This window comes from Guyanagaster necrorhizus, assembly GCF_019112545.1.
Source record: "Guyanagaster necrorhizus MCA 3950 unplaced genomic scaffold BT62scaffold_12, whole genome shotgun sequence".
In the NCBI taxonomy this organism is placed as follows: domain Eukaryota; kingdom Fungi; phylum Basidiomycota; class Agaricomycetes; order Agaricales; family Physalacriaceae; genus Guyanagaster; species Guyanagaster necrorhizus.
This window is the reverse complement of record NW_025064891.1, coordinates 381779-396780: the sequence shown is the minus strand read 5'-3', so window position 1 is coordinate 396780 and position 15002 is coordinate 381779. Positions and strand designations below refer to the sequence as shown.

The following is a 15002-nucleotide window of genomic DNA, read 5'->3' as shown; positions in this document are numbered from 1 at the left end:
TACGGGCACACAAAATAAGGGTGTTTGGTTCGAGGAGAGAATGCGACAAGCCCAAAGAGACGTCGAGAAAGGAACACGCCCAACCACTACAGCATAGCATTCCAGAGGACTTGGGTACCCAGAGAACATCAATACAAAAGGGAAAAGAAGGAGGTGGATGAAATCCTCTCAAGTGAAAACGTGTGGGGGGAGGGGGAGGGGGGATTTATACGGCGAAGGTAGGACTCGGCGGCCGCCCCGCCTGGGATGCTGGGCACACAGACCAGCGGGAATTTCTTTACCAGGATGGCATCTCGTCTAACTTGATCAATGAAATTGACCCTATGACAGGGTGGACAACATGTTTCTGGCTTCGAATAAGCGCTGGGCTATGCTTAATGGAGCATTGCATCATCTTCGGAAAATGAACCATGAAATGGGGGTGTTCTGGAGGCGAATATCAAGGGGATAGGTACCTTTGGTCTTCCTGGAATTGTCCTGGTAACAGTGACTTGCCCAAATACAAGGACGAAACAAGACCCAGCCCGATCGAAGTGATCGTTCTTGTGTCGGAGTTTGCACGTGTTAGTCTAGGGCCCCCTTTTCCGCTTGCACCAACGGAATCGCATCTTGTCCTCATCCACCATGCTCCTGCCCGACGCCACCTACGCGCTGCAGGGCTTCCATACGCGACTAGGAGAGGCTCTGCCATCTAATCCACAGAAACAGGCATACATCGTTCGCTTATCACGCCAGACTCTTGACGCCCTCGATGCCTCAGAGCATCCCCAATTACAGTTCGAGCTTGGCGACAAGCCGGTGTGTTAGACTTGTGTCTCATTTTCGAATGCCAATCGGAATATCTTTTGCTAGGGAATCTTTGTCGATGGTGCCTTCTTTCCCATCAAAACTCAGCACGAAAACATCCGCCACGAACTCTACCTGCGTACCCCGTCTGCGCTCAAACCCAATGTACCTCTCAGATTACACGCAAATATCACCGGAAAGCTCACGGTTGAACCTACGCTTGACAAGGATCTTTCCGAGCAGATCCAGCAGAGAACATTGGATGCCGCCAAGCAGAAGGAGGTACACAAGACAAAGTTCATTGACCCGCCTCCCGATCTTGCGCCTCCAACAAAACAAAAGAAGAAGCAGCAAGCAGCCTCGTCGATGTTTAGGAGGCCATTACGTCCGTCTGATCAGACAGCACGACCGAACCCCACTCCCGCTTCAGCAGCATCGACTTCTTCTGCTCCGCCTCCACGTCCCAGATCTCCTCCTGACAATCCAGCGCGTGCTGTAGCCCAGTCGTCTCTTAGAATCCGTCTTATTCGATATCTGGCAAAAGGCGACCGCAAAGCTGACGACGCCGTCAAGGCTGTCGCACCAAGTTGTGATGCCACTCATCGACGAGAAATTTTGGATGTTTTGCAAGAGGTGTGCTACTTGATTTTGATGCTTATGCTAACTTATGATAATCACCATAGATCGCTGAACCTGTGTCCGCGTCGAAGAAGGATGGTCGCTTGCGTCTCAAAAATACGTCTTACCAGCATGTTCGCCCTTACGAATGGCCCGGTCTCTCAGATTCAGAGCGACACACCATAGCCCGGGCTGCAAGGGTAGCTCTGAGCTCCCTTGGAATTCCTGAGTCCGACCCCACCTGGACCCACGTCGTTTACCGCCCTCCGGCGACAACACCAATTGCGGGCGCCTCGGCCGAAGCGCCTCCAATGCGATCTGTGGTGACAAAGGCCGTGAAAGAAAAGAAGGGGAAAGCCAAGGTGCCTGAAGTCAAGACGGAGCCCAAAGCCAATACTAAACCGAGTGTGGCGCCCAAGGGCAAGGAAACAGACCTCGGAGCAGGTAGTCTGTCTGCTAGCACGCCTCCAACAAAAACTGCACCTTCTGCTCTTACTCGGAAGCCGCCAGGGTCGGGATACAGGGCGCCGAGGTCGGAGGACGGCAGTACTTCTTCTCGTGTTAAATCAGAGGAAGGAAGTCGATCTCGGGACCTGCCACCGAGCAGCACCGCTCCTGCCGCTCCCATCCAGCGCATCAAGAAACTCAGACAGTCAGCCGGAGATGGGCACGGTTCGGATTCTGAACGGCCAAGACGGGACTCTGGGGGTGAACGAGATAAAAACAGCAGAGACCTCGCATCGTCCACTTGTAACATCAAGCGCAAAAAACCTCGAGATGATGATGATGAGGAATATGGCAAGTCGAAGCGGCGGAGGATTGGGGAAGGCGCCTCGGTGCCTTCCGGAAGCAGGGAGTCCTCATCGAACAAGAAGCCGATGCCAGACTTAGCTGTACATCCAAAGGCAATCAAAAGAGAACCTTCACCTCTTCCTCCCCTTGCGCCTGCGAAGAAGGCTGCTCACCGTCCACCGCTTCTATCCCAATCCCCTCAGTTGTCCGCCCGTGTGACGGCAGGCGGCTCAGGCACTGCAAATGGACGGTCGCGTCGCCATCGCTCGCCTATATACACATCGTCTGAAGACGAGGGAGAAATCAAGCAGGAACGTCAGCACCGATCCCCTGGTCCCTTCCCTTCTCCCCCGACGACGACACCTTCATCTATGGCCTCGAATTTAACCAACGCTCAGGAAACCCAGCGTCCGCTGCCCATAGATCGTGCCTCCTTGCGCAAGGGCTATGTGGCGGCTTATGGGCGTTACATCAAGTCATTCACCAGATTGGTTGAGCAGCGAGATAGGGTGAATGCCCTGTTGAATGCGTTTGACGATTCTGCCGGGAGCATCACTGATTCTGATGGGGACGTAGAGTTGTTGGATGTGGAGGCGATGCAGAGACTAAAAGTCGAGTTTGCCAGACATACGGAAGAGCTAGAGTCGATCCGGAAAGCATTTGAAGTCGCTGCCAGATGAATGTATGTATTAGGTTCCTCGGAAATTATGTATTATATTATTGCCCATCTGTATTTATGATAATAAATTTGATTTATTCTGGTTGTCGTATCCGTACTACATGTAGAAAATCGGAGCGTTTCATAGGTTATCTGGCTTATCCGCGATATGTATAAGCTGCATGGTTCACACGACGCCCAGGCCCCGAGTAGCGCTGCTTTCTCTAGTACTCTATACTGCCAGTTGCGGCTACGACGTTGCGATGCAAGCCTGCCTTATACTGTGCCTCGTCGTCACCCAAGCACTAGCCAGCCCTTTTGCGGCGCGGCAGATCTCGAGCACAAATTCGAATGATATCTCTGTTATCGGGTTGACGGTAACCCAGGAGCAGCCAACGAGCACGACGACTGTGCTAAGTACCAAGACGGAATACACGGTCGTCACACCTCTTTCACCGTGGGCAGTAGTCTCGGTCGTCCCCTACACGGCTATCGTGTCCGGGTCGATAACACAGATCAAGTCGGCGACATTGACGCTCTACCCCGCCACCTACTCTGCTGAACCCAGCACCACGACCTCGTCATCGTCAAAGAGAGACGGGGCCATCGCTGGGGCTGTCGTCGGAGCTGTGGTAGTCGCTGGCATCGCTGGCATCGTGTTTATGCGGTCCCACAACAAGCGGTCGGCTCGACACTGGAGGAATCGGGGGCCATGGCTGAACCTGGATGGTGGTGATGGTGGTGGTGGTGATGTGAAGAAACCTCCCAGCCCGATCATCGCCACAGTTACAGTACCTTCACCAACGACTGCGGCTCCAGTTTTGGTCAAGGATTGCCTCTGATCCATTCTCTGCTGGCCCGTCTTCTGTGGGAGCAGCAGACAAACCTGGGCCGCCGTTGTCGAATTAGACACCGTTTTTTTACTCGTGGTGAGATTCTGCGTATAAACGTATATTGCTTGGTAGCGCGTATGCTCTACATTACTATTTCGCTCTCTCTATTTTCCTGCCCTGCACACGCTTTTCCTGGCTATAGAATTCCAATTGTAACCCACCAACATTGGCACGCCTTTCTAAACGCAGACCTTTGGTTCCCTACAACCTGTCCATCTTACATCAGAGACCAGTTTGTCCCCGAAAAGAGCAGCTCCTACATCAACAAGAGAAGGAATTTTTCGGTGGTCTACACTACGTGAGTAATTCATTAACTTTCCTCAGAACGGTATTAGCCACGGAGACAATCAAACTTGGCTGTCTTACCGTTCAAAACCAAACTTTTGGTGCCGTCAGTAGGACGACAGATGATTTCAACTACTTTCCAAATGATGGCTTACTGGGAATGGCGTTCGGGTCCATAGCGTGCTGCAAGCAGCCCACACTGTTCAAGAACATGATAGCTGCAGGCTTGGTGGAAGCTCGTATGTTTTCTGTATATCTCACAAGGAAGCAGGAGTCAGTCAGAGGCAAGTTTTTCCGTCACTCCAAAATTCTCGATCTATCACATTTTTCTGTAACTCTGTCTGGGATGTTCCGATACCACAAAGGCAAGGGAAAACCCTCTCTACATGGCCGTCAAATCAGAAGTACGGTATCCCAATCATTTAGCCCTTCTTGGATTGAATTGATTCTCCTGTAGACGTATTGGATCGTCTTCATGGATGCTATGATTGTGGAACAGAATCTATGATTTCCCTTGAACTTAATGCTGTACTTCCTTACCCTCTGGTAGATGTAACGCGGCCGATCCTTTCCAGGTAATCGACACGAGGACGACGCTCATTTATGCGTCTCGATTAGTGACAGATGAGCTCTATATGATGGTAATCATAAATGAGATTATTTTTATTGGTTTACGCTAACAAGATTTTCAAGATTGTGTACGTATTTTGGTTTCCGTGGAGATATTACTGAAAGGACGTGAACAGATTACACCACGTTCGATTATGGGCTGCGAAAAGGGAAAGCTCGTATCGGGTTTGCGAAAAGCATCAATCAGGAAATTATACAAGTCCAAGTTGAATGCGGGGCTCTGAGAGTTACTCTATCCTACTTGTAGCAAATTAATTTGCCTTTGTGCCTTTCCTCGGCCTCAGAACTTTTTGTCTCTGGACAATCATGTGCGTGTACATGACATAGAGACCTTGTAGAGATTAGATTGAAAAGGGAAGGGAAGTGACTGAAATATCTCACCTGGCCACCAGATCAAGAACAAAAGACCACGAATGTAGTCTGTGGGTTTCCACATACCCTGCGCCCATGACAACCAGCTAGGTATGGGGGAGGAAGCGGGAAGTGTAGCGTAATTGAGGAATGCTTCAGAGGAAGCGCCGAGAGGATATAAGACATAGAAGAGGGTATAACGGAGGTAGAGGAGCTGTTTGGGCTCATGACCAAGGAGGGTGAATGCATAGAAAGAATAACGGACGACTTCCGTGGCAGACCAGGCGAACACCATGGTCGTGTAGAGAGGATTCGAGCAGACAGATGGGAATGGCTCGGTGACGCCCCAAATGGCGTACAGTCTGCTGGCAACTTGCATGGCCGTCGTTGACAGTGGACTGCGCACCCAACCGAGCAGGACATGGACGACCTCGAGGATGGCGCATGACTGCACGAACGCGGTGATGGTTCCGACTCGCCAGTACGTCGTTGTCGCACGACGGTAGATGGGCTGCAGCAAAGTCGGTAGCTGGGTCTCGATATAGGAAGGATAAATTTTGTCAGCATGGACGAAGGAGAGGAAGCGAGAAAAGGCGGAGACAGTGCTTGGCTGGATGGCGGCAGATTTACGGTCAAGGTTGAATAAGTGGACAAGGGTGAGAATGAGGATCCATGACCAGCCAAGAGTGGAGAGGACGTTGTACGTGACAAGGTAATATTTGACAAACCCGGTCGGCTTTCTCGTGGTGGTCATTGATCAACCTGTTATGTCAGCATTTGATCGGATCGCCTGCTACCATCGTACTAGTACACTACTGAACCGATCTGTTCTCTCAGTTCTATAAAAGCCTGTCTCTTTTCTCTCTGCCATGTCGTCCGTCTGTTTCTCCCCCTCATGTATTCCTTGTTCCTCGCCGCTCTTTTTATCTCTGTCCAAGCTCTTCCTGCCAGTTTCACCTTGCATGACAAGTTCATTGGATCAGATTTTTTCTCTGGCTTTGACTGGAAAACATTTGACGACCCTACTCATGGTCGCGTCAACTATGTCGACAAGCCCACTTCCATAGCCACCAATCTCTCTTATGGTATTGCTTATTACTTATCTCCCGTCGTAGACCAAGTCACCAACTTCAACTTCATCCGGCCACAGCTTCAGCCGATAATACCAAGTTTTTTATGCGTGCCGACGCCCACCAGGTCGTTTCTGCCAATTCTCGTGGCAGGGACAGTATTCGCATTGAATCATTCTCCGCCTACGACCAATCTGTCTTTATTCTGGACGTCGAACACATGCCTGCCGGCTGTGCGACCTGGCCGGCCTTCTGGTCATTCAGCCAGTCGAGTCCATGGCCCCAGGGCGGCGAAATAGATGTAGATAATTTCTTCCTCCTGTTTTATTCTCGTCGGCCACTTACCATCAGCTATGTAGATCATAGAAGGCGTCAATCTCAATACAAACAACCTTGCTTCTCTCCACACAACCCCCAACTGTACCATGCCTGAGGTGCGTTTCCAGAGCGGGTAGGTTCCTTGCATATTTGGAATCGTTTCAAGTCATGACCGTTATTCAAGGCAAACTGAATCAACCAACTGTGACACAAACTTCAACTATAATCAGGGCTGCGGAACCTCCTTTACTCAACGCAGCTCTTATGGTTTTCCATTCAACAGTATCGGCGGCGCATGGTACGCGATGCGTAGAACCCAAGACACAGGCATCCAAGTCTGGTATTGGCCCAGGAACAGCTGGTGGGTGCCACTCGAGGTTCGATATCCGTTCTTCTTTACGCACATCGGCACCGAGAGTTGGGGTGAACCAGACGCATCTTTCCCTGTAAAGGAATGCGACTACTCCACTCACTTTGACAGTCACAAGATCGTGTTTGATCTAACTTTCTGCGTGCGTCATCCTTGTCATGATATTACCCCTTAGTCCTGACTTGAATCCCATAGGGTGACTGGGCAGGCAATGTATTTGCTTCTGCCGGCTGTGGCAATTCCACCTGTGTAGATTGTACGTTGAGCTATTTCAATCTGTTTCTGCCTTCCCTAACCACTTGTAGTCGTTGATAACAATCCGGAGAAATTCCAGGAAGCATACTGGGATATCAATTCTTTGTATGTCTTCAAACGTGTGTAGCCCAGTGCCATTACCGACTTTTCGATTCTTGCGTGATCATGAATGCTTTTCGCGTGGGATATCTTACGTCCCACTCACGGAATCGTCAACTATGGGTCTGAATGGGTATCTGGTATTTCAGCTGCATCATGCACCGTTGGGCAATGCCTGCGGCATGTCAGTAATATTTAGGACATCTATTCGAATGTAACCATAACCCGATGAAAGTGAAGTTGTGGCATCGCTCATCTTGCTCCTCATCTACATCCATTATCTTCATACGGTTAGAGACTACTCCTCATCCTCTCCTACGCCCCCTCTCTGCCAGCTCTGCTTCTCGGGAAGAGGGATGAGGATATTCCGGCACGGGTGTCGTATATCTTCCCCGAAGCTGGCACAGACTACCTCTCACTAGCTTGACTGGCCACTATCTATAGACTACTCGCAGACTGTCTGACGGATCAACGGTGTGGTCCTCGACCTTGACGGCGTCTGTAAGCCCAAGCCCAGGATCGAGACCCACTCCCGTCTGACCGTAAGTTCTAATTTTCAACTCGCGGTAGGGTGAAATGATGTGTTTAGTGTCATGTGGGGGGGGGGGATATGAGAGTTGCTCGCCGCATGTCAAGGCACTAAGAGCCACTTAAAACTATTCTCATGGACGATTCTTCTTTTAGATAATAGATACTGCGTACTGCGACTAATAACGCAGTATATCAATGGTAATACGATCCTGCTTCGAGCATCTCACCCTGGTCTGATGCTGATCTCATTCTAGGATGACCATCAGAAGGTCGCCCATCCGAACGACACCGTTTCCGAGTCATCTCACCGTTCGTGAGCTCCAATTCTTCCACCATAACACAATCGTCAATCACTGGGGTCTCATCTCGCTGCTGCTCGGGTGATTTATGCGGATGAGGTCACTTTGGGTATCGAGGTATCAGAGGAGGCATTCAACAATCTCCGTGTATTCTTCAATGATACTCAGCTTGTGCAGCAACTCCGGGTGATTACAGCTGGGTCGGCAGATTCGCTGTGACGCTAGATATCGATGGAAAAGCGAAGGTACCAGTGCCGATACCCCAGGGTTGAAACTTTACGTTGAAGCCGTGAGGATCAGTCTTTCATTATTTCTATCAATCACTTGTACTGTCGATCATTCATCATCCGTGACGCCAGTACGATGTCGTAAAGACGTTTAACACTCTGATACAGATACTCAGCGCATAAAATATCAATCACGCGTCCTCGCAGATCCTACTAGCCGGCACTTGTCTGGGGGGTTCCACCTGCCTTCTAATAGTTTCGTCAAGGTAGGGATTCCGTGTCATATCTCTGCACAACACACAGCGCCTTTTCCAATCTCAACTTCAGGTCAAAAGCTTAAGCCCGTCTACTTTCAATCGTCACCAAGTGATAGAACTGCTCATTGAACAAACAAAAACATACACTACACCATAGTAATGAACACAACAAGTGATAGCGAAAAAAAAAACAATAAGATACGGAGTGTAATGGATAGTGGACGTAAAAGGTTCGTAAATAAATCCAAGACATTCCAATAGATTGGATACGGTGGCATTCAATTATAATCCCATGGTAGATGCAATAGATCGCGCAACCGACGCACCGCGTACGGACGGTTCAGCAGATCCGTGACGCTGACGCTCCCATAATTTATCTTGGGCCCGGACTTCAATGTTTTCGAACGGCCCTGATTGCGACAGTTTGACGCAATCCCGAGTTCCAAGAACGAGCAGTTCGAAAAAGAAAGAAGCGGCAGCTCGACGTGATGCCTGGAATAGTCGTTATTAAGATCAAAAACCCAAATTCACGAAAGAGGTACCTTATCAGCCATCTTGCGGAAACTGATTACTTTCTCCCCTGCATCATCTTCGCCAGGCCTCAGCTCTCGCCTGATGACACCCAGTGCCTTCACAGTATTCTTGCTATAACCTTTGCCTTCTGTATCCGTTGGTTCTGCCTCTTTCTCTTGAGTCTGTGTCGATGGTCGGATATCAAACATAGCAATGGGGCACGTCAGATCGGCATAAGTGTCCGTGCCATCCTCCAACAAGTCACCGGCAGGCGTCGACATCCGACTTCTGTCAGTGGGTGCCGCCGACTTTTCGCGCACGTCGAGACCAACATCAAGATCAAGGTCCGGAACATCCAACTGGAAATCCTCCACGCCACCTGTTTGATCGCCGAAGTCCAGTGCATCAGGTCCAACACTGACACCACGGCCCACGACATCGCTCCCCAATGCGATACTGGGAGCCAGACTTTCCGCCCTACGGCCATGCTCAATCTCATCCTCATGGATAATCGCCTCATCAACCTTCCGGCGTTTGTTCGGGCCTTTGCCCGGAGAAATACCGCGTTTTTTCGAACCACTTATCGGTCGCATGAACATTTCCGCCAACTCAGGCGCCAACCCTGGGGGGCCAGCACATAAGAAAGTGCCTTGGGGAGTGATTCTAGTAGGAAGGAAGTACGCCAACGGGTCGCTACGAATCTCAAGCAAGCGCATCACAACAGAGGATCGAGGAAGAAAGTGGGGTTCAACAAGAATATCGCTTACATCCTTGTTCACCGGCGCACCTAGGCCATGTCGTCCTCGACCATTACCCGGACCACCTTGAAGCTCGGTCACGGCATCGATTATCTGCTTCTTTTCCTTGCGTTTTCGTTGTGTTTTAACAGGAGCGATCGGTGTCAGATCACCATTCATTTCGATTGGAGGTGGGGTAAGGGGAACATCGGAGAGAGGAGAAGCTAAAGCCGGCGGTGAGAGATAGTAATCAAGTTCGCCAGTGAACTTACAAGCTCGCGAAGACGATCGCGTCTGTCCAGGAGTCTTCTCACCCTCATGAGGAAGGTCGGAAGGTAGGTCGTTTGGGAGATCAAAACCAATACCCAAATCACCCAAGTCTACATCACCAAAGTCGGGAACATCAATGTTCATGTCCGCGTCGAAAGGATGTTCAGAAGCTTCACGGCTTTTGCTGCGACGAAGAAGGTCGATGTCAATGTCCATGTCTACGTCACCATCCAGCAGGTGAGCATCTACTCCAATGGAATCCCTGCCTGGCGCTGCATCTCGTCCAACACCGACGCTGCCATCGACGCTTAGGCCGTCGACATCCATAGAGTTGTTATTAACAGCACCGTCACCCCAGTCGAGATCTAAATCTATATCGAAGTCCTGGGACCCAATTCCATCGGTGGGACCCAAGTCGAGAGGATCATTGTAGTCAAACTGGCCAAAATCTTCAGTATTTCGTAGAGTGATGTCGTCGACACGGGCTTGATGATGATGCCCTTGTTGTGGTAAAGGGCGATCCTCAAAGTCCATATCCCTGTGCTCAGATGAGTGCATGGACATAGGTCAGAGCAACGGCATACCAGTTGACGTCGGGAATAAAAAGATTCAAGTCCAAATCGTTGTTGGCTAGTGTGATCGCGTTCTTGTTGGCCACAAGTTGGTCTTCATTCATGTCGACGATGCCTGGACGAAATGCCTGGAATGACAATGAAATACTGTGAGACAACAGTAATACGGGCTGGCGGACCATTTTGATTTTTAACAGCGCCTCATTGCAGTCATCTAGCAGATATTTGGCCTTCCTGCTATATATGCGTACAACACCGAGAAGAAGTTGTCCGCTGAGTCGCAGCGCCATGATTTCTATATCTTGACCCATTATGGCGCCTATTTTCATGTATTAAAGGGGATAGGGGCGACAGAAATTAGGGGCGCACCGACGGATTCTCCAATGTCCGTCTGCAGCGTCTGCGTCTTTGACAATTTGCGTTCCATGTGTGCAGCGAGCCATACTTTTCCAAGTGGACCGCGCCGCGACAAAATTGCCTCTGAGTAGAACTTGAGCGAGCGTGAGCATGAAAAATGTTTGTAACGGCGGCGAGAGGCTTACCATGATGGGGGTTTTCGCGAAAGAAGAATGGTTGAATCAGAACCACGCGAATCAGGTCACGTTATTTGTTTCTGCTTGGCAGAGCCATCGGCTACCAGAGTTGCCTTCTGGGTGTGCCGAGTTGTTTTCCAGGCCTCACAGTTCCCTACAGTCTACTAGAGTAAGTAATCCAGGCCTCACAGCTCCCTCTGAATCATTGAAACGGAATCTATCATGTTACAGTCTACATTATGCACAATGCTCTATACACGAGTGAACTCGGGCAACAACTCCATCATCAACCTCCCGATCGTCTTTGCTGCAGTGCCAACCATTTCCCTGTCGTTCTCACACACCAACGGCAGTACCTTTATAAACTTGTCCGGATGCCACCTCAACAGCTCTTCCTTGAGGATATCTTTTTTGCTCTTATCTTTGGAGTTGGGTCTGGCAGGATCCAATAGAAAGTCGCGAACGTTTTGAAACGTGAGGTTTACCTCCCCGGAGATCCTCTCAAGAGTTGGCCAAGGAAAGGTCATAAACGTAAGATGACCGATAGACATCGTGTTGCCTGCTTTTAAATCTGCCCACTTGGATTCGTACAAACGGTACAGCGTGGCGGAAGGTGACTCTTGGAAAGTCTAACAGAGCAGCTTCAATTAGGGGTCGTTATAGGACGAACAAGATACACTCACTGGCTTAAACGGTGGGGTATGGGGAGGAGAAACCTTGGCCTGCTGTGCTTCCCTCAGTTTGCGTTTATGTTCTTGCTCTAACCGCTCTGCTTCCTCCTCCTCCTGCTGTTTCTTCTTTCGAAGGTCATCCTGTGCCTGCTTCCTCCGTTTACGCTCGGCCTTTTCTCGTTCCTGACGATGTTTCAGCCTCACTCGTGAGGCAGCGGCGTCGCGGTCCTCGATCTTCTGCATCCGTTGTGCCATCACCTCCGGCGTGAGGTTAGTGTCGAAGGCCATTTGGCATCTGTGCGCCGTGAGAATGTAGAGGTGGGTAGAATCCAGAGATGCAACCAGCTCTTCCATATTATCTCTGTCCTCCCCATGAGGGACAGGCGGATTACTGTCGGGAAGTTTGGACGAACGAGAAACTCCAATGTTGTTGGAAAACTTGTGACGTCGAAGAGCCGACGCAATGTTCTCTACTCGGACCTTTCTGAACTGTGGCGCCATGCGTTTGGGGAGGTCGTTCATGAGTTTCGTGACTTTAGGCGTCTTCATCGCCTGAGTGTGCTGGTGGGCCCAAAACGACGCGCGTTTTGGAACAAAGGTGTCGAAGAGGGGGAAGTTTGGCGGGTGAGGGACCCTCAAGGGCTGGTAGTAGAAACTCATTGTGAAACGAAGGCAGAGAGCTGGCGGAGACACGAAGAGACGTAGGAAAGCATGTCCTGCCACTTTTTGTGTTTTACATTGTCGTGACAAAAGTGATTGCCATAAGGCGCGGTCATGTGCATTAATTGAAATTGGGTGGGCTGGAGCATTGGCCTGTCGCACGGCTGTCAGTGTGCTGAGCCTTGACTCTGACCACGAGTCAACTCCGAGCTATTTTGGACACAAATAGGCCCTCGGTATCCAAGATATGCCATAAAAAGGTGACGGTGAAGCGTCTAACGCTGGTCTTGTCCCTTTTGTCCAGTGCGCTTTGACCTGTAGAACAAGAAAACTGCAAGGTACTTGAATAATATATTTCTAGACAGTGGCTCTATACTAATCTTGCATATAAAAGAGGGCAAAACATCACAGCAGCAATCACTAAAACTTGCCTTTTTCCATCATGCAAACGAGAAGTGCTACAAGAAAGGATGCCCTGTTGCGCCCCATCTCGCAGGCGGTGACACCTTCACCTATCCCTGCTTCCGCCCAGCGACCGTCTCCCTCGATCGACAGCCGCTATTCCACTCCCGTAGCACAAACTGGCACATTCTACAGTTCTTCCGTCCTCGCTACGCCACGACCCAAGGGACGGAAGAACACTTCTACTAGTACCGTCCATAGCAGCGACGACCCAAGGGGGGCTGGGGTGCGTGGCGTTCGGGCCAGGAGACTCGACTTTTCAGCCCATGCCGCAGAACAACACCAGGACTGTAATGAGAACGTTCTGCCATCGATGCTGTCATCGCCCTTCCAGCTCAGTTCAAAGAACGCGACTGCGCTTGCACAAGCAAAGGTCTAGGACCTCATCGCCTAGCTGAACGATCCAGACGAATCAATTTCGAAATCCGGGTCGGGACTTTGTCTTGAATTCTTCAAGGAGTTCATTTATTTTCTGATATCTAATGATATCTCTTTTGGATTCCTCCGTCCAACACCCTGTAGCCATAATCGATCTTCAGTATATCGCTATATCACACTGTATCTCTTCTCTATCTATTTCTTCGTTGTGTATGCTAGTAGTTAGATGCTAACATGTAGATAATTTACTCATCTTTGCTTCTTGGAATGTACTCACATTTGAGGTGGTTACCGTTGTCGTCTGTCTTCGAGGAGTTGTTATCTGAGTCATGGATGATGTCCCCGATCCGGTGACCACGATTCACCCCTTTCCCCTCGACCACTAAGAGCCACTGTGATATCACAGCAATGGCAACCGACAGCAACTCTAATTCTGTAAACCAAGGTCCGGTTCCTCTCTCTTTCCCATCTATTCTGCGCAATGGGGCCCTCACGGACCGTTTCGCCTCAAAGAAGGGGAGAAGGAGGGACGACAACGGTGGGAAGAGGTGGATCAAGCGCAAAGAAAACAGTATGTCTTCCTCAATCCTGATTATTATAATATTCAGGTTATTCAATGGGTAAGCTTATAGCGTGCTTCGTCGGTAATCCTTATATAATCTCTGCGACAAAGAAAGACTATATTTTGGAACCGCCGTCCAATAAGACCACATTTCCTGAACCCTTACCATCGTATCTTCCTCGCACAGCCAAAGTTCCTGGAGCCCATCTTCCAACTAGAGACCCCAACTCAGCCAACGCAGGTCGTTTTTCACTCAGCCTTAAAGGGATGCGACGGGATCTTCGCAAGGCTGGTAGGCGCGCGCAGCTTCTCGTTCAGGACATAGAGCAGGAAGTCATCGATTGGTTACATGTTGGTGGGACGGTCATGTCTCCAGACACTCCTCAGACTACGAGTACGGGGGTCAGGAGAGCTATCGGCGACACCGAAACCATCTTCGAAGTGTCCCGTACCCCATTGCAGTTGGTCTGGTGCACCAACAATGATGCTTTCGGCAGATATGTTGTGCATTGTTGCGCCAGGTATCATGAGATTGTCAGCTACAGTAAGCACCATTTACCAGCCTTTTACTGTTATTGAGTACTTCTGTAGGTGAAGAAGTGGACGGTGAACGTCTTACCTACCTTCTTCGCCCCAACGTCATTCGTCCAGACTTCCATGCACCTTTTACCCTTCCAACACCCCCTGTTACTGATAACGAGACTTCCTCCCAGTTTGATACTCAATCAGAATTCACTTCTGACGTCGAATCTCTAAACGATGTTGCTACAGGTCTATCCGTTGTACCCGAGAATTCCCCACCTTTATCTCCCGTCGCAGACGTTGAACAAGACTTTGATGAAGTATGGTCGGTCCTTGGAGACTCAGATATCAAGGCAGATGAGTCGGGGGATGGACATAGCCTATCTGCGGGCTTGGCGTCTTTGACAATGGATCAAGACGCAGACATCACGCCACGGCCTTCATTACCTTTGCGTACTCGCTTGCGTCAAGCCCGGTCCGCCTCATCTCCATCACGTTCCCCAGCATGTAAACCAATTCGACTGCGTAGGCCGGTCCGGAGAAAAGCGCACGCGCCAGAGGCTCCCACGTCTTTTTATGCTTATCTATTTCCATAGATGTGCTACATAATCATCCAAAGGACATAGGGGTGTGTATATTATCCGCTTTGAACTAGTGTTGCGTTATATCATGATATCCAGTCT

The 15002-nt window shown here is 50.0% G+C and overlaps 8 protein-coding genes across 8 annotated transcripts; 5 read left to right on the top strand and 3 right to left on the bottom strand.

Moving 5' to 3' along the window:
* The first annotated feature begins 553 nt into the window (after positions 1-553).
* On the top strand, positions 554-2967 carry BT62DRAFT_931812 (uncharacterized protein). Its single transcript, XM_043186208.1, has 3 exons — positions 554-798; positions 853-1419; positions 1470-2967. Exons 1-3 carry the CDS (start codon positions 625-627, stop codon positions 2874-2876), a joined length of 2148 nt encoding a protein of 715 aa, XP_043039863.1. The 5' UTR covers positions 554-624; the 3' UTR covers positions 2877-2967.
* A 40-nt stretch (positions 2968-3007) lies between these two features.
* Positions 3008-3951, top strand: BT62DRAFT_931811 (uncharacterized protein). Its single transcript, XM_043186207.1, has one exon. It carries the CDS (start codon positions 3118-3120, stop codon positions 3694-3696), a length of 579 nt encoding a protein of 192 aa, XP_043039862.1. The 5' UTR covers positions 3008-3117; the 3' UTR covers positions 3697-3951.
* Positions 3952-4671: 720 nt separating this feature from the next.
* Positions 4672-5782, bottom strand: BT62DRAFT_931809 (protein tyrosine phosphatase). Its single transcript, XM_043186206.1, has 2 exons — positions 5044-5782; positions 4672-4993 (listed from the first exon to the last, which is right to left on the bottom strand). Exons 1-2 carry the CDS (start codon positions 5765-5767, stop codon positions 4914-4916), a joined length of 804 nt encoding a protein of 267 aa, XP_043039861.1. The 5' UTR covers positions 5768-5782; the 3' UTR covers positions 4672-4913.
* Positions 5783-5882: 100 nt separating this feature from the next.
* Positions 5883-7371, top strand: BT62DRAFT_986889 (uncharacterized protein; the record flags this gene model as incomplete). Its single annotated transcript, XM_043190028.1, has 7 exons — positions 5883-5910; positions 5952-6098; positions 6170-6384; positions 6443-6534; positions 6586-6913; positions 6967-7027; positions 7077-7371. The coding sequence occupies 7 exons, from the start codon at positions 5883-5885 to the stop codon at positions 7151-7153; spliced, it is 948 nt and encodes a 315-aa protein (XP_043039860.1). The 3' UTR covers positions 7154-7371.
* A 1133-nt stretch (positions 7372-8504) lies between these two features.
* On the bottom strand, positions 8505-11115 carry BT62DRAFT_114452 (uncharacterized protein). Its single transcript, XM_043179734.1, has 7 exons — positions 11074-11115; positions 10901-11021; positions 10711-10850; positions 10544-10659; positions 9962-10497; positions 8982-9913; positions 8505-8931 (listed from the first exon to the last, which is right to left on the bottom strand). Exons 1-7 carry the CDS (start codon positions 11074-11076, stop codon positions 8722-8724), a joined length of 2058 nt encoding a protein of 685 aa, XP_043039859.1. The 5' UTR covers positions 11077-11115; the 3' UTR covers positions 8505-8721.
* A 200-nt stretch (positions 11116-11315) lies between these two features.
* BT62DRAFT_931807 (uncharacterized protein) lies at positions 11316-12469 on the bottom strand (the record flags this gene model as incomplete). Its single annotated transcript, XM_043186205.1, has 2 exons — positions 11748-12469; positions 11316-11693 (listed from the first exon to the last, which is right to left on the bottom strand). The coding sequence occupies exons 1-2, from the start codon at positions 12393-12395 to the stop codon at positions 11316-11318; spliced, it is 1026 nt and encodes a 341-aa protein (XP_043039858.1). The 5' UTR covers positions 12396-12469.
* An 85-nt stretch (positions 12470-12554) lies between these two features.
* Positions 12555-13542, top strand: BT62DRAFT_994003 (uncharacterized protein). Its single transcript, XM_043190445.1, has 2 exons — positions 12555-12733; positions 12790-13542. The coding sequence occupies exon 2, from the start codon at positions 12838-12840 to the stop codon at positions 13234-13236; it is 399 nt and encodes a 132-aa protein (XP_043039857.1). The 5' UTR covers positions 12555-12733; positions 12790-12837; the 3' UTR covers positions 13237-13542.
* Positions 13543-13602: 60 nt separating this feature from the next.
* BT62DRAFT_1075933 (uncharacterized protein) lies at positions 13603-14915 on the top strand (the record flags this gene model as incomplete). The annotated part of the gene is made up of 3 exons (XM_043179169.1): positions 13603-13806; positions 13868-14341; positions 14389-14915. Exons 1-3 carry the CDS (start codon positions 13644-13646, stop codon positions 14913-14915), a joined length of 1164 nt encoding a protein of 387 aa, XP_043039856.1. The 5' UTR covers positions 13603-13643.
* Positions 14916-15002: the final 87 nt, after the last annotated feature.